The sequence below is a fragment of the Kryptolebias marmoratus genome, linkage group LG11 (genome assembly GCF_001649575.2).
Source record: "Kryptolebias marmoratus isolate JLee-2015 linkage group LG11, ASM164957v2, whole genome shotgun sequence".
Lineage (NCBI taxonomy): Eukaryota > Metazoa > Chordata > Actinopteri > Cyprinodontiformes > Rivulidae > Kryptolebias > Kryptolebias marmoratus.
In genome coordinates this window covers 8850938-8875863 of record NC_051440.1, presented here as the reverse complement: position 1 = coordinate 8875863, position 24926 = coordinate 8850938, and the positions used below count along the sequence as shown (strand labels likewise).

The window sequence follows — 24926 nt, the reverse complement described above, 5'->3', positions numbered from 1 at the left end:
AACGAAATAAACATTTGAAATATATGAGTTTGTATGTAATGTATGAATATAATATACAAGTTTCACTTTTTAAATGGAATTACTGAAATCAATCTACTTTTTCATGATATTCTAATTTTATGACCAGCACCTGTAGACACGATGCAGCACTAAGTCTGCACATAAACCTACTTGGTGCTTGTATGTATGTGACATTAATTAACAATCAAGTTCAAGAAACTGAGACATGTTAAAAAGTAAAAATTCCTTGTAGGAACATGTCACTTGTTGCCAAAGTTTCAGATAAAGGTCTTGTGCAATCTGTTAGCAGTCAGACTAAGTGTTGCTCAAGACTCTCAGCTACCACCACGTGACATTTTAGCTTGAAACCTTCCAGGGTCAGGTAACACAAACACAGGCAATTACACGATTGCCTGCATTCCATGGCAGTGGGTGATAAAAGTAGTGTCCCTGATTGCAGTACCTCTTATTGGCCACACGGGGCAGATAATCTGATCAAAATTAAGTGATGGCCCAAAGAATAATGGCCCAGTGCCACGCTTACCGCTCTTTTGAGATTCAGTTCATTTGGATTATTTTTATCGCCTGCTGCCATGAAAGGTGGGCAATTGTGAGTGCATGTGTCTGTTCATGAAATATCTCATGAACCCACCAATGCTACCTCCAATTTTTTTTCTTTCATTTTCTGTGTGTGTGTCTGTGCAGCTCAAGACCATGCTGTTTCCTGTCTAGTTAAAGCGACCATGTCATCCACATTTTCAAGGCACAAACCATCTAAAACTCCTCTTTTTTTCCTTTACTCTGCCGTAATCCAAGCCATTAACACAAATCCTCTTCAGACCACCTCCTTCTGAGTGATATTACGACCACCTTGGGTGCATCATCAGTGTTTGTTTTTGGATTTTATGCTTGTGGAGTTCTGTTTTTGTGGTATTGAAAATAGGATCAAATTAAGTCTTGTAGGGCTCTTCATCCACCACTAACCCAGACAAAAAAATTAAAAAGAATCAGACTGAATTATATCCTACTGAGAGTATAGCTGATTAATAACACCGCCAGCAGCAGAGGCAGTCAAATAATTACATTCTTTGGCCCAAAAATAAACAGCAGCGTGCAGTCACTCGGCGAGCTCGGAGGTGTGTTGTTTTCTGATCCCCGCTGCTGAAAAGTCTGCTTCCCTTTGGTTGAGCTTGTTCTGTCATTGTGACATCTCTCATGTATGTGTGAGCAGGGAAGAGAAAAGTGAGCCACTATAGGGGGGCTGAGAGAAGCATTTTGCTTTCTGAAGCAGCAGTGTTGATTCTGGTACTGACTCCCCCTCTGTGTCAGACGCCAGTGAACAGATGATAATCTGGCCAAGCTTTTAGAGCAACACGCCATTTCTCCTTATCAACTGCAAGGATTGGCTTTCACTCGTGTTATCCAAGTGCTGTAACCATTAGAAGCCAACAGAAAGCCACAATTTCATTATAACGCCAGAGCTAATATACAGCTCCTTACTTTCAGTAAGGTTATGCATCCCACTTTATAGCTGCACTCTGATTCAAATCTGACAAAACAGGTCATAAAACGTTTTTCTTCAAGTAATATTTTATACGTTATGTCACTGTCTTTGTATATGTGTTAGTGCTTTTTAGCTTTTCTTTTTTTTTTTTTTTTTTGAAAGGGCAGGGGTGTTTTGGGATCAGAGAGGCATTTCTTGTTTGTGCCGCTACTAAAATCAGAGGCCGAACGACTAATCAAATGCAAATGACAGACAAGCTGCTGCGACTCAGACGAAGGTTTTGCCCAGTGGCTCTGTGGAATATTAATGCGGAGTTTGTTCGGTGTGTTTGCGCATCNATTCAAATCTGACAAAACAGGTCATAAAACGTTTTTCTTCAAGTAATATTTTATACGTTATGTCACTGTCTTTGTATATGTGTTAGTGCTTTTTAGTTTTTTTTTTTTTTTTTTTTTTTTGAAAGGGCAGGGGTGTTTTGGGATCAGAGAGGCATTTCCTCTGTTTGTTTGTGCCGCTACTAAAATCAGAGGCCGAACGACTAATCAAATGACAGACAAGCTGCTGCGACTCAGACGAAGGTTTTGCCCAGTGGCTCTGTGGAATATTAATGCGGAGTTTGTTCGGTGTGTTTGCGCATCTGTATCAACACAAAACGGAAGCAAAGTGACCTTGGCTCCGTTGTGCGTTAACCCAGCTGAAACAGTTAATTCATACCGAGGAAGATGTGCCACACCAGGACAAATATTTGCAGGAGTCATGAATAGTGGAGAAAATATTTACTTTTGTAAAAAAAAAAAAAAAAAAAAGAAAACAGATCTGAATCGGTTTCCATGCTCATTCAGATTTTTTGGGAAAGGGTTATGGACAATTAATATTTTACCCGTTGTAGCTAGACCTTTGAATTACTTCAGTTTGGAGAAACAAAGTTTTATTCTGGCAGGATTGACAGGTAATGACTAGTCTGAGCGGGACCAGGAACAAAGTGGATTGCTGACATATATAAAATATATAATTTTGTAGTGACAGTCATGATAGTTTTCTTTAGGCCTGGACCACTCTGTGGGCCTACAGCGCTAAGGGAAACTGCGAGCCGGTGTGGGAATTACCATTCACAGTACAAAAGCTGCACTACCTAAAAAAATATTGTAAATACAGGAAAAGGTGTTCAAGATATATAGTTGTGACCTCTGGTGTAAAGGTTTGTAAAAAAAGTGTTTGTGTGATCCACGATAACATTTTTTAAGACAAAATCATTTGTTCTTTGTTCTTAGCTTCACCTGGACTAGCCATCGGCTCATCTATCTGGTCTAAACTCTGTTTTTCCAAACTGAGGTTGTTCAGAGAGTTAACTGCAAAAAAAATATATAATTCATTCATAACTTTTCCACAGAAACCCACTTCAAAGTTTGAACTATCCCTTAAAATGTACAAAAAAATAGCAAAACCTACATTTTTTTGTCTTTATTAGTTCTTTAGAGGCCCGAAACATTTTAACTGAGGGAAGTCTTTTCCTAAAGGGGATTAAAAAAAAAACCTTTGAGCCAAAAAACATGATTCCGATAACGAGATTCAAATTTCCCACATTTAGTCAATTCTCATTATTAGGCGTGGGCTGCATATGGGCTCTGAAAAGAGCATATTCTGAACACTGCTTTGTTTTTTTATTTTACCTTCCGGGTTATTTGTTCTGCTCCATCATCTCATAAATCAGTTTCATTATGTAATGAGTGAACCCTGCTATAGATTAACATATAGCTGTTTTAATTCCACAGATGTAATATAGTTAACATATTGCGTAATCCCTGACTGACGCGCGTGCTCAGATTTCAATATGTAGCTTGTGAGTCTGTGAACAAACCTTTTGTATATTTACCTTCACTTGCAGCATGAAGATTTAAAGTCAGAGAACGCCTGCTGTGGCAGCCTTTAACTCAGACCTCTGACGACAAGATAAGAGAAACCCTGGGCCTTTACTGCGTCTGCATATGCTGTCATATAAAAGCACATTTGCTCCCACAACTCGTGAAATTTCACTTTCAGACCGGTTTGTTTTGAGCCGGTTGTGATGAGCAGCAGAGAGATAAACTGTGGTTTAAACACGAAACAAAACTGCAGGGAAACAAAAAACAAACAAACTGTGTGACACCAAAAGCGATGAAAGGACTTTGTTGATGAGAACACAGAAACAAGTTGTCTTTTTGCCGTCGCCAACTCACAGCTTTTGATTTCATCTGCATGTGATTCCTGCGGTTTGATTCGAAAATGCCAGCTTTGACTTCTCCCTGGTAATTTACATCTACAGTCACAGCAGCAGGCTGTCTAAAGAAGAGGTGGAACCGCTTCCACGTAAACAAAATAAAAAATAAAAAAAAATGTGTATTTGCCCAACTGGGAGGTGTTGGAGTGAAAAAGCAGCTCTGAGTGATTGACAGCTGAGTCACTGGATGCCAATAAATTAAACACTGACATCAGATGCTGGAGGGCTGATTACAGAGAAGGAGATGCAGAACAGCTGATCTAACTTTGCTTCATGTTTTGCCACAAAAACAAAAAGAAAAACAAAACACTGGATGTGAGTTGCAGTTTGACGCAAACCTATACATGCAAAAGTTCCAACACCCTGTCTGACTGGCCAAAATAAGGAATTAACTAGTTTTTGAGTCAACTGTGTCTGTTAGCAAAATATCTCAAATATCTTCATTCGATGCACCTCTATAACTTATTCACTTTTGGAGCCAATCCAATTCAAGATGGGCACCACAACCAGCTCATAAAAATGGGTAAAATTCAGTCAGTTTTGCAAATACTGTGCTAAATTTTGGCGTGGTTATGGCTGAGAGTGATTCACAACACGTACTCCAAGTGGTGCTCATTGTGCAAGATTCTTGCTGAAAACCTTAGCAATAACAGTGAGAGTGAACCTTGTCTGTCTGTTAGCGAAATAGCTCAGAAACCACAAGACAAATTTTTATGCAACTTTCAGGAAGCATTTATTTAATGTACCTTTATTAGCGATTCACTTTTGAAGTTGACACAGTTCAAGATGGCCACCACAGCTAATCAACCAAACACAAAAAGCAGCTACAATTCAGTCAATTTTACAAATATCAAGCTAAAAGTTGATGTCCTCGTAGCTGAAAGTCATTCTCAACACATATTATTTCTATTATTACACAATATTATTATATTTTTTATCAAAGCCATAAGAATGGTTTTATCTGCTGACTCTTCCATGCAGGTTGCACATAAAACAGTGCATCATCTTTCTCTGATCAAATGTTCCCAAACAGTTTTGTCAGTTTAATTGAAATTTCATTTGACCTTTTTAGTACCTGTAGGCTCAAAACACTTTCTTTCAAAATTCAACAAGTCCACCACTGCTCCATTTAACTGACGTTTGCTAATTAAACAGCAGCATGGAGAAAACGCTTCGTGAAAATGATGTGTTTACATAGCTCATTAAAGCCTCCTCCTGCCTCAGTGATTCAAATGTTCAGTCTTGGCCTGTTGCAGATTATTGGGGAAAGGTGTGAGGAGTCAAAGTATCCAAAAAGCTTTGAAATGTGCATCACTTAACCTTTCCTGGTGATGAATGTGGTAGCCCTAAGATGCTAATGAAAGTAAAAGCTTAGAATTTGAACTTTTTAAATTTTTTTATTTGTAATAGAATAAATAAAAGCAACAAAATCTTACCTGGTATATTAAAAACACTGCTTCCTCTCAAGTTTTACACTTTTTCAGTCTGTAACTAAATTTTTTATCAGTACGGCAACAGGAAGTGACATCTGGGAGGACCGATGAGACCACTGGGACACAACTGCAGGAGGCTTAGTTTGTTCTTGTTCTTCTTTAAATTTTTTAGGGAGATTGATGTTTAGTGAGCATTTAACTAGTTTTAATATGAATCAAAAAATGTATAACATCTTGTAAAGTCAGTCTAACAAAAGATTTTATGTATGAAGACACCAAAAACATGTTTTAAACAAAGTAAAAGTACAGTGGATGTGGTCTGTGCGAGCAGTTGAGCAAATCCCTAGGACTTGTTGCTAGCGCTAAAAAATGGTTCCATTTTGTTTTCTCTGGACTTTATCAGTAAAACAGTATCAAAGTGACATTAGTACAAAACAGAACGAGAATAAAAACTCTGTATTTATGTTGGAGTTTGGGCTCCTTAAATCAGCTATAGCTAAGTTTAACTGCTGGCATGTGTTCACAAAGTTGGGTGTCAGCTGTGTGTGTGAGTGTGTGTGTGAACCTGTTTTCCTACACAGCATCATCACACATCAGGCTAACACAAATAAAATGCTATATAAAACCTCCCCATAATCCGTGACTCATTATGGGGTCAAATGACTTTTTGATTCATCTTGTAATATAACGACTCACTAAAATTCCTACCTCCTATAATAGGTGCAAAAAAAAAGAATTAAAAAAATCACATCCACATTTTATCAGCAAATAACAGCAGGTGACTGTGCTAACTTTGATAAACTGAGTGACTTTGTGGAAATTTGTTGAAGAATTAATTGTTATCTAAACTGTTAGGGATGAAACGAGCAGAACAGAAGTCAAAATGAGCAAAATCTTAACTGAAAACTAAAATTAGCAAAACTGTGACTCGAAGCCAAAAAGTAAAGTGAGCAGAACAGAAGATAAAATAAGCAAAACAGTAGCTAAAAATCAACAAAACCACACCTAAATACTAAAATTAGCCAAACCTGGCTAAAAGCTTAAATCAGCAAGACAGTAGCTAAAAGCTGAAAGGATCATAAGAAGACAAAAACAAAGAAAGTCTGCTTAAGTAGATTTCAGAGAACATTGTTTTTGAGGAGACCGAAGAGATCTCAACGTGTTTCTATGGGGACATTTTTATCCATGAAGTTAAAGAATTAAATAACAAGTATAAATGTTAAAATTATTAAGTCATAGCACATTATTCCTGATTTAGTCTAAAGTTTTGATACATGAATTATCAAAATAGCACAAAGTATGCAGAAGTAGTTTGGAAAAATGTATGGCAGAACTCATAAACAGGAAAACAATAGTCCTGACTCAGTGCAGCAGAACCTTTTTTTTGTAAAGGTGAGCTGTTTGAACACATTTATGTCATTTAAGCTCAGAGATGAACTCAGTGGCTTTCAGGGAGCATTTCAGGCCACAATAGGAAGTTATTATTGACACATCGAACTGATGTTGGTTCACTCGCCATGGGTCAAAAACAGAACAGCCTCATTAGGGGAGTGCGATCCCAGTACAATGGCCGATCAAGCAACACTTCCAGTAATAATCGCTTGCACAGCTCACAAATGGTTCCTTTTAAAGTTTTTTATCAGCCTGTTTAAACTGGCTGCCAGAACACCATTAGTGACTGGATGAGGAGGAGTGTGAAGTATTATCCGTTCACATCGAAGGTATTCTTAGCTGCGTAGTATGAGGTTAGCTGTGACCACTGCCCTTTATGACCTCTGGTACCTCAAAGTGTCTGAGAGCTCTTCACAACTGCACTGCATCTGTTCTGGCTATTTTAGTGCAGACTCACATGGGGTCTGGTCTGAAGTGTGAAAATAGACACTTGCTAAGAAAGGTTATCTGAGGGTAAACCACATCTCCTCATGCTACACATTTAGATCCAAGTGACTTTTAAAAGTCACTGCACATTAGGAGTTTTGTATTGATTTTTGGATTTCCAAGAACATGGGGGTGACATGGGCAATGTAACACTTGTAAAGGAGCAGTCCCCTTCAGTGGCATGCTGTTCTTAATGAATTCCCTGACAAAGTATGCAGACAGTTCCCATTTTTTGAAGTGGAATCTGTGGAAAGGTTATGAACGATAAATATCTCAACTGTTGTAGATGAATCTTTGAACCCCCTCAGTTTGGAAAAATAATTTAATTCTGAGCCGACAGATGAGCAAATGGCTAATTCGAGTGTATTAAAATGGATTGCTGCTGTCTTAAAACAACTCCAATCTCAAACAAAGTTGTAGTGTTTCATGGGAATGCTGTTTTTTATATCTTTACAGCTCTGTAAGTTTTGAAGTACACAGTTATTCTAGCAAAAATAGTATAATATTCCTGCCAGAAGTTCTATTCACCAGTACTATAGGCTGCACCTAAAGTGCCACAGCTAGCTGCTGCTGCTATTTGTGATTAAAAATACTCAGGACTTTCATTAACTATGTAATGCAAAACTGACAGCGTTTACAAAACAGTGTTTGGACAAACTACTATAAAATTTTTGAGGTTAAAGTTGTTTTACAAGTAGTCCATCTTGGTCTTGGCCCTATAGCAAGCCCTTTATGTATTTATTTGATAACCTTGACATCAAGTGTTATTTTTGCCCACTACACTTCACTATTTTCACATTTGGTTACACTAGTTCGACATTTTGGTGCACTAGTTCAACAAACACTTTTTTTTGCAAACTTCTGACCAACTAGTTGGAGCAGAACCCCTACATACTCGTCTATATACTGATTACTAAGTTAACTAGTTAAGCCATATTTAATTGCACAAGTTGACTAGTGTGCTAGTTAACTAGTAAGCTTTAATCAGTCAACTATTGAGCATTTGGGGCATTACAAGTCAACTTGTAAAGCCACAGTTTGTTGTACTAGTTGACTGGTGAATGTTTTGGGCCTTACTACTTTAGTTAACTAGTAAACACTTTAGACACACTAGTCATCAAGTCAACAATTTTGGTGCACTAGTTAATTATAATGATAAAATAAGTCAAGTAGTCAACTACTGAGCATTTTAGTGTTTATTAATTGACTAGTAAAATTTTGGGGTCGCCCTAGTTTACTAGTGTGCACATTTGACGGTCAATAATTGACTAGTCTGCATAATTTGTGTTGACTTGTTAACAAGCAAATATTTTTAAATGCTTACTAGTTCACTTGTATGACTCAGTTGTTAATTAGTTTGGTGCAGTGATCTACTAGTGTGTTAAAGAGCCAATTAGTTGGCTTTTAAACTTCTAGTGTGGCAAAATGTCTGACTAGTATGAGTTCTGCTCCAACCAGTTGGACAAAAGTGTCATTAGTTGGCAAAAAAGTGTCAAAGAATGTTTATTTGTAAGAATGTTTGTTGAACTGGTGCACCAAAATGTTGAACTACTGACCAAATGTTCAACGAGTGAAGTGTAGCCATGAACTAGACGGCAAAAATGACACTTGATATCAAGGATATCTAATAAATACACAAACGGCCCCATTCAGACTATCCATTAGCTCTTATTTCAGTCAGAATTAACAATATTTGACCAAACTGAGGTTGTTCAAGGAGTTATCTACAACAGGTAAGATATCAGTTGTTCATAATATATAAATCATAATAAAATATGCTACATACTCAGCAATGGCTTGTTATGAATCAGAGTTATTGCTTTAAGGTTAAGATCAAAATCTCCTCACAGCTTATTGCTCTAAAAGCTTTGGTTCCTGCGTCTGTTTAGCTATATTATAAATAATATGTCAAGGTTATCTTACAGGAAGTGTCTAAAAAGATAAACTTTTTATATCTTATATTCATTTAGAATCTTTCACAGGTAAAATCTGACAATCATTTCATAATTTCTTTGGTAAGAAGGTAAATAAAGAGGAAGTTCAAATGTATGGTTTTGTGTCTGTCTTTCTATAAAGATTGTCCCTGAGTATCCATTTTTATAAAATCCAATTTCCGAATCACAAGAGCAAGGATTTCTTATTATAGATTTCTCTAAAGGGCATTGAGATACAGTACTCTAAGCCCAAAATAAACTCAGTGTGGTGACTTTACCGTTTTGCGCTTGTTAAATAACACAGCTGGACATACTTGATCACACACAGAGCATTTTCTTTTTCAAAGAGCCAGTTTTTAGGAAAATGGTTCCTTTTTGCCTCAGTGGTTAAAACAATAATATTTAAGTAGAAAGACGAATGTGTCTCACCCGTTTTGTTGTACATTACTCTCTCGTGTTTTGAGATTCTCTGTCATTTTTTAAATTCCCCTCTGACTATTTGTGTTTGGGTAGGAACTATTTAAAACCTGGGGTCAGCGGATGATGACAGGGAACATTTTTTAAAGAGGACTCTACAGAGCCCAGAGAGTGGTGTTAAAGCAAATTCAAACAAACAACTCTGACTGGTGTCTGGAGTATACCGCTGTGGCTGTCTGCATCACGGACACCAGAAGTCTACAGGAAGTGTCTCTCCAGCTCCAGGGCCAAAACCACGCTCACTGTCCAAACACCACAAAAAAACTGAGCAGAAGTGCTGAAGCTCGGGTGCCTTGCCAGATGAGGCCTCTGCTGCCTGCCTGCAGACAGTCAGAACCTTCATGGAAGTGCAGCTGTTGGGAAACGATTCGGAGCAAATGCCAGAAGGCTTTCAGTGGTGATACGTCAAAGACACTCCTTAAAAAACACAAATTAACACTAAGCTTGGAGCTTATAATAATTGTACTTATAGAACTGGTTAATCTGTTTAATCAACACCTAATTGATTATTCAGTGAACTTCATTAAAATAAATCTTTGGAAACTATGCCTATGAAGTATGCCTTGAGGGAATGCTTATCTGTCTCTGCCGTGCATGTAAACAGAGTTCACACAATCTGTTGGTGTTCAGAGTATGTGATGGGGATTACTCTCAGCAACTACCACACCTAATTGGAGCTCAGCATCTGTAAAATTGACTGAGCCATAGCCATGTGCTTGCTGAGGTTGATAAGCTGTTGCAGCTATTTTGCTAACAGTTAAAAAAAACAGCTGAAAGCTAAATAAGAAGAAGACTGACAAAAAATGGACCAAAACATGAACTAAAAGAAACAACACGCTAGCTAAAAACCAACAGTAGTAGTGGAAAAGAGCTAGCTAAAAGTATCCAAAACGTGGCGACAAAGTGAATGACAGCTAAAAGCTAAAACTATCAAAAGGCTAGGTCAAAACTAAAAGTAACAGAATGGTAGCTAAAACCTAAAAGTAGTATCCTGAAGCAGATTTTGTAAAGAACAAGTTTCTGAAGGAATGAAAGAGATCTTAATGTATTTCTTTCTGGAAAATATTTGTGAATATAGCTAAATATTTTCAAAAAGTGTAAAAGTTACTAAAAACCAATAGTCATATCATCCATCTATCTCCTGAATGAGCTGATCATTTTGATGCATGACTGGCTAAAATGCTGAACCAGCATGCACACAAATATGATACAGCACACTGTGTATCCCATCAAATAAATGGTTTTAATGCAAAGCCACATGTGGCACCAAGGGAGCCAGGTTCATTTATTCTGCACGACATGGAAACAACCTGATCATTTCAGATGAGGTTCCAAGAATTCACATCCCCCAGCTGACTCTGGGACCCTGATTGTATAATAAATTCAACTTATCAGACTCCAGTAGCTGTCTCATTAGCTCCTTCTCCACAGTCTGCATGCATATATTTATTGCCATGCAAAAAAATTACTGATGAAAGAAGTACCCAAATTCTCATGTAGTCAGGAAGAGACTTTTGTCCCGAAGCGTTAAGGTTTAATAAACCAGCCATTTTCACAGATTTTGCGCAGGTTAAAAATGTGTTTTTAGATTAATTTTCCCATCTCATACAGTGTGATTTTAGTCATTAATTAGTCTTGAAATATGGCTGCACAATTATAGTAAGCTGAACTAAATGATGCCTAAGATCTTTTTCTTTTAAATCAGACAGCAAAAGTTTTATTTCTAGACTGATGTTGCCTTCTGTACAAGTGCATTGCCATGTTTTAAGCTAATTATTTGGACAAATGAAATGACTGACTTGTAGCTGTTTTGGTTATACCTTGAAAATACCATTTTGCACAATGTCATGCTATATTACGAGATGTCACACTCAGAATATGTGTTGTGAATGACTCCCAACTACAACCACATCCAGTTTTAGTTAGTTTAGTTTAGCTGTAGCCATTTTTGTGTTGGCACATGTTGATTAGGTGCGGCACATTTCAAATCTGTCATTCAGAACCCAATTAATGCAGAGTTAAGGCTAAGTTAATTTAGTAAATAGAATGTTTTTCATCAACATGATAGCTTTTAGCAGATAGTGACAGATTGTGTCTACTGGTCGTTATATTACTTTTCGTCTTCTTCAGTTAAGCTGACTAACTAGAAAGAAGTCGAAAACAAACAAAAACAAGAAACAGACCACCCATGCAGCATGGTAGAATCACCGAACAATGGTTGAGCTCGTTATGCTGCCAAACTGTTCAGACTGGGCCCAACGAGCTCTATGGTAACCATGCTGTGTTTTTCCTCCCTTTAAAAGATGGACTTTTTTAATTTCCTGTATAACACACTGTGTGCGCTAATTATAAAGTGGTACATTCTTCCCCATGGCCTCTGTGACGTAACTGTCTCCCAGGCGACATCAATTCACCGGACCAAAACACGCTGTTACCGCTGTCTCCGGGCTTTATTTAGAATATTTGATCTGGAAAATTTATTCAGTGTCATATAAACCGAAGGAGCACTTTTATTCATTCATCAGCCAAATTTATGTTGAGTTCTGCAGCTGTGTGATCACAGTGATCCAGCACAAACACAAGCAGCAGTTATTATTACACTGGCTGAGCTTCATGAGTTGGTTTTAAACAGATGCCAGAATAAAATCACAGGAGAGACATTTATGACCACTTGTGCAAGATTTATCTGAATGATTATGTGCAGTTAAAGTTTAACTAAATGACTTGTTTTAATTCATACAATTATGACATACTATTCTTCTAATTGAAAATAAGACTTTGGTAGTTTAGTTTATTTTAATGCCATCAGGTCCAATTTTGGGCGGCACGGTTAGAGCTGTTGCCTCACAGTAAGAATATCCACCTAAGGCACAAACTGTCCATGTTCATGTCCATTATCTATATTTTTAGAATGGGTTTCCATCCAAAAGCAGGGGAAAAAAATGAACAAATATTAAATTTTTGTTTTGCTATAACATGTATGCTAATTGTCCTGTCAGAGCTGCGGAAAATGACTTTTACTCAAACCTCAAAGATATACAGTAGCTCAAATTATTTAAAGTGATGTTTTCTATGGTGTTGTTATCAATATCTTACCTGCAGTAGATATCACTCAGAGATTTTTTAATTTGGAATATCAGGGGGCATTTCAGGAGACCCAAAACACTATTTTGTTAAAAAACAGGTTCCAGATAGAAAAAAATTGAAATACCACTCCTGTGTTTTTGTGTAGACAGCAAAAGCACAAGCTTTTGAAAACTATAATGTCATAGCCTTACCTCTAATCTAGCCTACAAGCCAAGACTGTTCTCTCCTTCTTTTTCTGCCTACATTTTGTACTCAGCATGCAAGCTTTATGCACATTCTCCTCGTTTCCTGCTTTTTGGTGTATTTTCGTAGCAGCGTTACAGCGCCACAAACAGGCTTGGCATTGTTAAAACAGAGTTTTGCGTTGTTTTCTGTACTTCTGTGTGGATGAAAACATTTCTTGAAATTGTGTTATGTTCGTGAGGATATTTTTAGAAAAGATTAATTAAAAAATCAATATGGAAAAATTGGTTTTCTGAGTGGACAAGGCCTAAGAACAACCAGCGAGAGAAACTATCCAGTGATGGAAACCCAGTGTAGGATACTGAAATTGATGGTATGGTATGGTATGGCATGGCATGTGTGAAGTATAATCAAACTTTGATTGCTAAAATGATGTTACGCTTAGCTTATGATAAAATAAACGTACAAACCAATTATTAAAATAAAACATATGTGCTTAATTAACTGAAAAGAGAAAATGGGGCAGAATCACAAAAGAAAAGCTGTGTAAGTGGGGTGAGGGAGGCCGAAGGCTCCAGGACATTATGACATGGGCGAGTGAGATTAGATAGCCATCCTTGAGACGGAAAAATAAGCTGCTGCAGCTGTTTGTGTGCAGAAACCCTGGTCTTGGGATTGGTTTATAGTATAAAAAGAAGGTGAAAGGGGAACTACCCGAGACACAACTCATGATTTTTGGCATGTTTGACAGGGTTTGGTGAGTTGTCTGTCTCCATTCAGCTCAATGTTTAATAAATGTGTGAATAATGATTGAACCTCTGGTCAGACACTTGTTCTGTGTGTCTGTCTTTTCTGCAACATCAAAGTTCCGATGAGGGAAACGAAGTAGTGAGGTGAAATTCCTCTGAAAGGATTAAATACTTGTTTCTCGACACATTGCATGGCATGGCATGGTATAATAAAAAATAAACATTCCATGACAGTTCAATTGAAAAGTACTTTATTGAGCTTTACATCGACTCACTTTTACATGAGACATTTGTGGCCATGCTTAACATGTTTCATTTCATTATGCAATTTTCACATCAGAGACCAAAGGCAGTGTTAAAAGTGACAGGAGTGTACAAATTTATAAAGTAGTGTTAAAATGAATTGCTGTGAGACCTTTGAGAATAGAGCTGTTTTAAGAAGTCTTGCTGTACATTTCATCCTTCATTTAGAACCAAAAAATTGGATTGCGGTAACTCAGTGATCAGTGCTGTGGTCTCAGAAACCCAAGGCTGTGAGATTGAGCCCAGGTTCCATCAAGAAGCACATTTAGCATAAAACAACTGCCAAATCTTTACATGGTGACCTGTTCCTCCAAACTGATAATGTTTCAATCAATTTCTACTGGAAGTAAGATACAGATTACTGATAACAACTGTCTACAAAACCACTTAAAAAAATTTAAACTATGCCTTTAAAGAAAAAAAAAAATCGGACTCCTGTCAGTTGTTCGTTGTTATTTACCGTACCTATTCTCTGCTGGCTGCAAAACAAATTGCTACTATTACAGGTTTACCTTACCTTACACCTAAATGGGCATGTCATATGTTTTCTGTACATCATCATGTACACAGGAAACTTTGCTGTTGGCTTTACTTTTTATGTAAATATATAGAATTAGGGGAGTAAATATGTATTTGTGATGCTATGAGATTGTTTGCATGTCAACAATTCAACAGTTTGAACTACATCAGCCTCTCTTAATCAGCTGTGTTGCACATAATTCATCCCCTCTACGTTAATCATTGTCATTGAATCACAGATCTGAATATCCCAACTTAGGCTCATATTGTTATGACGCTCTGTCGAGCTTTTGAGTGAGGCTCTAATGTCGTCCAGAGTGAATGAAACCCAATTTATTATGATGACAGTCAAAGGGAGCGTTAATTAGGCTCAGCGCTGATCAGCATTTGGCCACAAGCCCATCAGCAGCCCCAACACTCGGTTAGTTAATGCTCATTCATCTCCCTGTGTGAAGTGGGAGGCTCATCTCTAAACTGTACTTCACTCCTGCATGCTCATGGGTTCAAGAGTTTTTGGGTGATTGATTCAGCACATTAACATGGATTAAGGGCAAGGCAGCGACGGGAAGTGCGTCCGTGTGTTCTGGGGAAAACTTAATAACAAGCAAAAGCGGGCGCATAAATATCCAGCGACGATCATTCACAGGAAAGAAAGAATGTTTGTGAATACTCAAAGTGACTGGCCTGAATGTTTGCTCTAAAAATAAAGTTACGCTGCGCGGAGAAAACCTTGCAGCTTTGAACTAAAACCTCATTGTGGGAAAATAAATAGATTTTCAGAAAGCATTTTAACATGCCCAGTGATTTAAAGTTTAGATCTGAACAAAAGTAAAACTTAGACAAGGCTGTTTCACTAACATGACCAGCGTATCACTGTGTCTGATCTCCAAATAGCCCAAAATATTCCACTGCACATTCCCTCATCAGGCCACTGACAGATTTGGGTCTCCTGCTGTGTTGTGATGAAAAGTGTGTTAGTTTCACAGTGGTTGCCGCAGTAATTGGTCACTTCGTATCCATTTCTTCTCTCTAGCAACAGAAATATGCAGAGACATTAATTAGCTCTCTGAACATTGGAAAATCATAAAAAGTTTGGAAACTTTTTTTTATATACATTTGCACTTAAGAAGCCTAATAAAATGCTGGTCTTTATGGATAGTTTAGTTTGAGCTGAGATATAAACATAACGGAACTAGCCTCTCTACGGGTCTGTTCAGCTGCTGTGAGTTTTATTTTCAGTGGCACGGAGCTTTGCACCGTGTACGGCGCTGGATGCGCCTGTCTCCGTGCACTTCTGTGTATTTGCAGTACATGTTCTGCCTCACCACCATCAGGCTCATTAGGCAAACTTTGCAAACAAGCACTTCTTCTCTGCAAACAAGCACTGCACCGTGAACCTTGCCCTTTTGCAAAACCTCTTATAACACAGGAAAAAGTGTAACGATAATGCAACTCCATTTGAAAACAAAGACAAAAGAAAAAAGATGTCTCGTGAAACGATATTTGAAATGGTGAGGATTCCTTGCAGTATTTTACATTTTACATATAGCCAATAAAGTTCAACCACAAATATCAAAAGTGGAGAAAAATATATTTATAATGCCAGTCTAACAAGCCTCCTGGGACGCGAGCTGCCTGGCTTTTCGAGGAACAAAGAGCTTTTCTGATCAGGGACGTGTTAAAAGGCTCCTGCAGACGAGCCCTGCAGTGCTCCTGTACGCATGGAGTTCACAGTAATGGATCAGTTTGGTCCTGTGCAACCATCCGTCCATGATTTCTGGACTGCAGAAAAGAAACATATTAACCAGAAGGAGCTCCAGCAGGTACAACAACTGACTGCGAATCGAATTCTCCAAGGCGTTTGCACATCTTCGGCTTCTTTCAACACATTTGTTTATCCACTGAGACTTCATTAAGCAGACGCTCTCGTATATTCACTAAACTTGCAGTCAAGGTTGTAAATCAGCTAAATAATTAGTGAGGAGCTGTGTGTGATTCAGAGTCAAGATGATTGAGCAACACCGAGAAAGGAGGTCCTCGTACATTTGCTCTTATTAGGCCAGCAGAGATCCCACTCTGATGCTCATGAACTCTGTGTGTGCGCATTTAGTAGACTTATACCAGCTTTGATCACACTAGGATCATTTTAGTACATGAAAAAGAGATATTTCTTTGCCGTAAGACAGACCAGTGCACTCCTTATGACAGGGGCGACTCGTTAACTGGTGGTTTTATCCTGCTGCTGCCTAATTGGTGTCCTATTGTTTTACACATTTGAAGCGACGGCATAAAAAACGGCTAAATTCACAGGAATGTGGCTGCCTTAAGCTTCTTTCAGATCATCGCAATGAAATAATAATCTACTTATGCATGCTACATTTGGGTAGGTGAGACATGTCGTAACATTTCTAAACTGACAAACAATGTAAAAATTGCCAAGAGCTTTTTTTGGCTGTGTAACATGTTGTAACTGGTTCATCAGTCAGCAGGCAGTGTTCTTTTGAATAACTAAAAATCTGTTTAAATTTAAGGTGATTTCCTGATCAGTTAATTGCTTTGTCATGATGTTGACGGAAGGACCCGAATGCAGGTATGCAGGAGGCAGCAGACAGGCAGGCTGTGGAATAAAACAAATATGCACACAAAAATAAAAGCACTTTGAGGGCTTTCAGACTGCAGGGAGCTACTTCTCAGTTCTTATAATCATTTGAGGTAACTGATTGTTGGTTGGTTTATTTTGCGGTACTGTGGTTGTTCCTTGTCCTTATAACTACATTTATTGGGTCTTTTTAGCTCCTGTTTCACAATGAGCGCTTTTTTTGGCTCAGTAAGGACTCTCTGAGTGTGGCTGCACGATATTAAAAAAAACTTGCAATGCACAATGTTATTGTTTAATACTGCAATGACAGCATCAGTTGCACAATTATCTCACTTTCTCTTCTGTTATTATTATCATCTAAGGCAGGTGTGAGCATCAAGGCCAGTGAGAATCCATGGACTGACCAAAACTATTATTTGCATCAAGAACATGAATGCATAGTACTTAAAATTAATGGGACTATGAGGAAAAAACAAGATTTATTGCAGTCTAACAAGGCATTGTAATATTGATTTAGCACTCACTGATATTACAACAAAGATAAATTTGTGATATATTGTTTAGCCCTGCTCTTGAGTGATGTAAGAGGGATGAGTGCATACATAAACATACGTTGATTGACCAAGTAAATTGAATACTTTTCCAGCATCCACACTAATAAAACTGCATTCACATTGTTGCCATTTTCTGCTATGAAGTGCTCTTGTTTGAAAGTGCGGAGAACAAAGTAGACTGATCTGTCAAAAAAAAACTTGGGTTCCATAACTCCTTCTGAATATTTGTAGTGCTCTTATAAACTTCACTTAAACATTTCAGCCAAAAACCCACAACACACAGCTCTAACTGTGGAGTCCCCTATTGTTGTTGTTGTCACTGTTGCTGTTGGTGAATGTCACGTGTGTAAGTGGACTGGTGGCATTGACCATTGGCCAAGCGTTATGCAGTCACAGTGTTCCCCTGGCAGTGTGAAAGAAAATGGGTAGGTAATTATGTGTAATTACGGTAACCCTCAGAGAGCTTTCCTAATGGTTTGGTTCAAATGCACCTATTTTTCACCAAACTGAGGCTCATGAGAAATACTCAAAACAAAGAGAATCAGGAAATATGACAGGAGCAAACCTAAGATCTGACAAGTAAGGGTTATATATACACAGGAAGGGCTGATTGGCTGGAAAAAGGGACAGCTTAAGATGACTAGTGGTTGAGACAAGAACGTAACTCAACTAACAATGAAGCAAAATGAAACCAAGCAGAGAGCCATGAGACAAAACCATAAATCAGTACAAGGAAAAGAAAACAAATGTGATAAACTCCAACCAGCAACATAAAAATATAACCACCATACTTTAGAGTCCATACATGACAAATCTTCATTCACTAACACCTAAATCAAACAGTCACATTTTTTTACTGATTTCTTTCACTGAGGGTGATTTTGTTGCCTCTTCACTATAACTGCATCATCATCTCCTTCACTTTAAATGAACGCTTGTCTGTAACTGTAAAAAAATGTGGTTATTTAAACCTGCTAACTAACTTACAGTCTACACACTTCAGAAAAAAATATAGTGCTTCAGTCTCACAGTAAGAATCCAATCAAAGCCTTTTCCCTTCTGAACATGGGCTCACTTTAGCTCAGAGTTCCTTCCTGTTTGGTATTTTATGCTTGCAGCATGAGGCCACTTTGTTTCAAAATTTGCAACAGAGTGGCAGCTATGCCTCTTCTGTCAGAGAGCCAAGGTTAAAAATGCAACCATGTGTTCTGCATCATGACTACATGCATCACTGTTGGATTTTTCTTAGGCACAAAAGTGTATTTTAAACATGAAAAAAATGTAACAGATTGGGCATGTCATATTTTATTTTTTAAATAAAAGCAATATATTTCACTCCTATTTTCACATGAACATTTTTGCAGTTTCTTTTAAATGAATATATCTGTCTGCAGCTGACTAAACTTTGAGGATTTAGGGAAACATCACGCAATCAAAGGTCAAGCATTCCTCAAAGGAATTCATATTGCTCACCACTTTCATGCCAAAGTTTAAAGTAAGATCATTTTACGATGGGAGTCCGTAGCCTTTTTGGTCAAACCTTGTAAATAACGTTATATGCTTTCTTACGTGATATCTCCTGCGATGATCTCAGGGTACCTGTTGAGGATGTCTCTCAGCAACTACCACACCAAATCTTGGCTTTATATTGGTAAGACCGATTAGGTTTTAGCTGTGTATGTGCTTTATAAGGTGGATTAGCTGAGGCAGCCATCTTCGACTGGGTTGTCCAATAGTTGCCTTCTGGGAATTTCATTAAAATTCATCCAATGGTTCATTAGATATATTGCTCATATTTAATGACAAAGTTCTAAGCAAAGACGTTGTGCAATGTGTAGCACTCCCAGTATGTGTTATGAATGACTTGCAGCTACTGCCACATACAGTTTCAGATCAATAGCCGTAAAATTATAGCCATTTTTATACTTTCAAAGGTTGCTTAGCAGTGTGGGCCACCTTAAATGAGGTTGACTCCAAAATGTAGATGGGTCTAGGTGTACATACAATGGTTACCTTCTAAATATTTTAATAAAACCCTTTAAGTGATTCATCAGATATTTTGCAAACAAGTCAAACAAACACGGGCAAAAACATTATGGGCCTTTTACCTTCAGCGGAGGGCAATAAACAGACTTTATTTATTGCCCGCTTCTGCACTCTTGTTGTTGCTCTTCTATAAGTGGTTTTCTTTTTCCTGTCAGCTGTCATTGCCTCCTTAATAATTCAAAAGTCAGGCTGTGCAATGCTTTCCCTGAAAGTCGTGCTGAGAGGTTGTTAACATCTCGTTACGTATACATGCAGCTAAAGCCCTGAAGGCTTTAGGGGTCATTTCTACAAGCAGATTTTTGACATATTTAAGAGTTTCTGTCAGAAACATGTTTTGGTATAGATATGCTTAGTTGCTGCAGCATGTGTGGGGACTGCACTTGCCGTCTTTCATTAAAGTCAATAATAGTTTACTTCAATAAAGCTGACACACCGAGACACATTACGCACGCAGATAATTCACTGAGTTTTTGATGCCTTAACATAAAGAAATGCAGAAACTAAAAGTTTCTTTTGGTGCTGTTTAAGGAAAGAGTTAGTCCCTGAACAGAAACAAGCAGGTCTAAGCAGATTGTGCAGCTAGCCCATTAATCTCACTTATCATCAGTGGACAAGTGACAGTGACGGAGCTTCGAGTGGTAAATGAACAGTAACACTGTGGAAGAGGAGGAATTCGCCAACTCCCACAATGCATCATTTATAGGCAAAGTTAAACTCCACACTGTGCTGAAGGAGCAGATTCTATGTAGTTCATTAAATATTTGATACAAACATTACTTTTGCTAAGAACGCGCCATACTTTTACTGCACCAGCAGCATTTTCATGTCCAAGCAGAGCTGTAGAATTGCACATCCATGTATGTTTAATTCTGTTTTAGCCATCTACATTTGGCATAATCTTGTATCAGAGGCACGTAAATAAAAATATATTTGACATTCATTTTTAACAACCATGGTGGTGAAGGGCAGGGCGATCATGTGACTGCCTGAGTGTGTGTCTGTGTTCATTTGTCTGTCTGTCTGTCATGTCTCATGAACCAGTGGACAGATTTTATTGAAACCTTTAGGAAGTAACTGTTGGATGCACGCCTACATCTGTTCAACTTTTGGACCCAATGCAAGATGGCCACCACAGCTATTTAGGCCTAGCAAACACAAAAATGGCTTTAACTCAGCCAGTTTCAGACATATTTGACTAAAATTTGGTGTGTGGCAGTAACTGAGATTATTCCACATCACATATTCAGAGATCTTTCTTTAAAACCCTGGAATGCAAGGCAGTGGGCGATTCGCACTTTAATCACATCTGACTTTAATATCTTGCAGCGCTGCAATGCCTCGATCAGCATGAAAATGTGTTTAAAATGTAATATTAGAGTCCTTGTTTACTGGATGCATAATTTTACAATCAAAAGACATCTTGAAAACAAATAATCCTAATTTTTGAAAAGCTAGAGCAATTTCAAATGTATTAAAACATCAATTATAGTAGAAAAAATTGCACTTTATACCCAAATAAATGCTTATTTAATCATTAATTTATGATCTGAAACCTAATCTTCCACATACTGATTTGTGTGCTGGCTTGTATTTTTGATTTTTACTCCTGTGATCTTACACAGACTATCAGCTTCCATGTTTTTCTCTGTAATTAACATCAGATCACATTGCATTTTCCTGAAGTCCCACTGACTTCCGTGATGATGTCCGGTACTGTTTGTCAGCACGTCCTTTGGGTCTGTGTAAGGCCTCTGTAGACTGGGCCTGTTTTAGTAGGTGAGTGTTCCCTCAACCAGTCCTGACCAGGTTTCGTGGTATTGTTGGGTCTGGTGTCCTGCAGGGGAGGCAGCTGTCATCAGGAAGTCATGGTGTTCTGAAACAATGTTTATGTAGGTGGTATGTGTCAAAATGAAATCCACTTGAATGTTAGGATACACAGGATCCATTGTAATCACCCAGGAGTCTCCTCACCTGCCATTGGTTTTTTGTTACCTTGCAGCTGATCCATTTAGGTTACTGGGATTTATAGTTAGGGGTAAACAACCTAACTGTTGTCAAAGTGTCCATTTCAATTAAACCAAATGCCCAGCAATTCAGTTACGTAAGCAGTGGGACACATTTAGGAAGGCTTCACTGTTGCTCACAGCCAGACGAGCTGTCCACACAGTTGGGCAGAACGTCCAGAAACCCAAATCAAATATCTTAATCTTTTTCTCTCCCTGCTTGTCTTGTTCCCATCAGGAGTGCTGTCTCCCAGCAGCAGCGGCAGCCATGTGAGAGGAGCTGTCAGCAGGCAGAGGATGCCCACATCCAGCTAAAACCGAACCATCCCTCCCCCTCTCCACCTCCCCTCACCCCTGCAGCTCCCTCCCACCTTCCCACATGAGGACAAGAAGATGACTATCACCAGCCGGCAGTCCTTTAATGTCCTGACGGTCATCTTCCTCCTGCTGTCCACTGCAGGTATGAGACAGTTCGAGTGTGCCCATCAGCGAGTCCCTGAAAAGTTCACACTTGTCTCATTAGAGGCGTCCGCAGACATTCGTGTGAGAGTTTCAGGGTGCCCCCTTCCCCCAAGACGGATCTCCGCTCCTTTTCAGAATGAACCATTCAGAGCTAAACGAAGACTTTTTAAGGATCGATGTTGACTTCTGATTGACAGAAGTTGAACCAGAGAGAGAGCGGTAACAATAAAAAAAAATAAAATAAAAATTCACAGCTGAAACTTTTATTTGGTCAGAGAAACTGTGAATAATAAGGCAGCAAAACGAGGCCACACAGTGTAGGCAACAATGAGGAGTGCAGGCAGCGCAACCCAACATGACACCTAATTCTGAGATATAAAATGCACAATGTTTAAAACGAAAACAACAGCACCTCGGTTCGGAAAGTAGGGCAGGAGGAGGACATGGTGTTGGAGCCAAAAAAAAAATCAGGACAAGTAATGAGAATGATTACCTTTAATGATAAAATTATGTTGATGACTACTTTTAGTACCCATTTTTAGAAGAAAGTGAGCCTGAAACCATGATCTCTTTCCAAATAACAGCTGCAAAAAATGTTGTATGCACAGATTGGTTGAACTAATAGTGGAAAAAGGTCAGAATATAAATAATATCTGAGTCTTAATTATATCTGACAGTGTGAAGAAACAACATTTATGTTCTCTTGACTTGTGGAGTACAAAATCTCATGCTGTAGGGGCTTGTTTTACCTATTTTCTCTAAAAACAAAAAGGAGAGACAAGAATCCGTTAAAAAGGTTGTTAAACTTTACTCAAACTTCTGACGTATTGTCATAAAATCCAACCTCATAATTGTTATTAATAGGATCTGAGTGATTCTCAGTGTTACTGCTCAATGCTCAAAGGTGTGGTAGGAGCTTAGAGTCATCCCCAACACATATTCTGAACACTAACACTTTGTGTGAGCTCTTTAACTGCTTGAGCCAACCATATATCTCTGTTAGCAAAATATCTCATGAACCAGAGGTCGATTTTTATTGAAATTATTAGAAAGTAATCATTAGATGTATATCTACAACTGATTAACTTTTGGAGTCAACTTGATTCAAGGTGGCCACCACTGTTAATCTGCCTTATAAAACATATAAATGGTTATAGTTCAGGTAATTTTACACATACTGAGCTGAAATTTGGTGTGGTAGTAGCTGTGAGTCATCCTCAACATATATGCTGAGCGCTAACAGGTCACACAGGATTGTTGGTTAAAACTTTGGCAGTCTTGCCAGTCTTAAAAAGATAAATAAAGTTAAAAATATATTTCCAGATGCTCATTGCACACATAAAAAAGTTTGAGTATTATGTTTCTCGAATCCAACAAACATTTCCTGGACAATCCAACAAAAAATAATAAATAAATAAATAAATAAAAAAACCTCAATTTAATTTTTTTCTGAGTGAAACAGATCACTGACGTTCACGCCTCAGAACAAAAGCAACAAACTGCAGATATGACAGAGGCAGCTAATTAACGGGTTTGACATGTGAGCGCTCACCGACGTGCAGATGTTTGCTCCACTTAGAGAAAAAACTTTCAGACCACAGGTTGTAAACAAACCATAATGTGAGAGCCCAGCTGTTAATTGTGTCCTAAATTTTTAAATAGGTGTTAATGACATGAAACAGGTGGGGAGTGTTTTCCAGCTGATTTCCCCTCCAGAAGCAGCTGTGGTTCATTTCAGAACTTTATGGTGCGCCTCCAGAAGCCGAGGGCTTCTTTTGTTCTCGTCAGCTCATTCAGACAAAAAGCCTGGTGTGACTATAAATCACTAGAAGGTGTCTTTGAGTTCTGCGTTCTTAAATTTTGGCTTCATTCGAGCCTCTTTGCTGTTTAAACTGGGTTTGAAGTGAAGCTAGCTGGCCACACTTTTCTCATTACTGCCAGTGTTCTCCTTCAAACGACGATCCTCCTCTGCCTGAGATTACTGAAAGACTTCTGGAAAAGTCGCCGTTAAAATAAATCACACCTTCAATGACGACAAGATTGCTTTTTTAGGCTCAGACACTAAAATGAATGTTTTGAGACTTACAGCTAAAATGACACAATATCACTTCAGCTGACATTCATACTTTGATTGTTATTAAGGAGGCACAGGGAAACAGAATCATTCAAAGGCCCAGCCAGGAATGCATATCACCCACCATCTTTTATACCAGAGTTTAAGACTAAGATCATGTTTTGTTGTGGTTTATGAGGAACTTTGGTAACAGACAGACACGGCTGACTCCAACAATTGATGCAAAAGTTTGGAACGAAGGTTTAGTCCAGAAAGTAGCACATGGTCGTAAGTGTTTTGAATGACTCCCAGCCACAACCAGACCAAATTGTAGCACAATATTTGTAAAACTGACTGAATTATAGCCATTATTGTGTGTTTTGTAAGGTCATTTCTGGCTGCAGGTTAAAAGCAGCTCTTTTTTTGGTTTTGGAAGTTCAGGTGGTATTTTTGTTACCTCTTTTCTATTGTTTGTTCTGTTCAAAAAAAAAAAGAACAGAAAAAACAGGATGAATAACATCAAACAAAAACAGCTGAAGAATGAGTCATAAAACAGAGAAAAACATCAGCAGTTTTTATCCATCTGGTTGTGGTTATGAGGAAGTCTGAGAGCTCATTAAGAAGATGATTAAATGTCTTCTGTGAGTTTTTTTTTTCTTTTCACCACACATGCACAGCTGCCTCACTCACAACAATTCTCCTTGTTTCTGATATTACAAATAAAAATGCGAAGAAGCCGACACTGATTAGTAAAGAAAATGTTAGTCATTTGCTATCAGACAGAGTCTGCGCTGCTTCTGAAGATGATTCTTATGATTTTGTTGTCGTGCAAACACTTATTTGTTGGCAATTTCCAAAACAAAACCCTTTCATTCTTCCGGAGGA

The 24926-nt window shown here is 38.2% G+C and overlaps 1 protein-coding gene across 3 annotated transcripts in view; it reads left to right on the top strand.

Moving 5' to 3' along the window:
- Positions 1-24926, top strand: part of shisal1b (shisa like 1b) — a 48216-nt gene that overhangs the window by 4856 nt on the left and 18434 nt on the right. For all 3 annotated transcript variants that reach the window (XM_017437819.3, XM_017437818.3, XM_017437817.2), the window contains one exon: positions 21765-21986. In XM_017437819.3, coding sequence (XP_017293308.1) covers positions 21920-21986 — 67 coding nt within the window. In that variant the 5' untranslated portion in view covers positions 21765-21919. The remainder of the gene's footprint in view (positions 1-21764; positions 21987-24926) is intronic.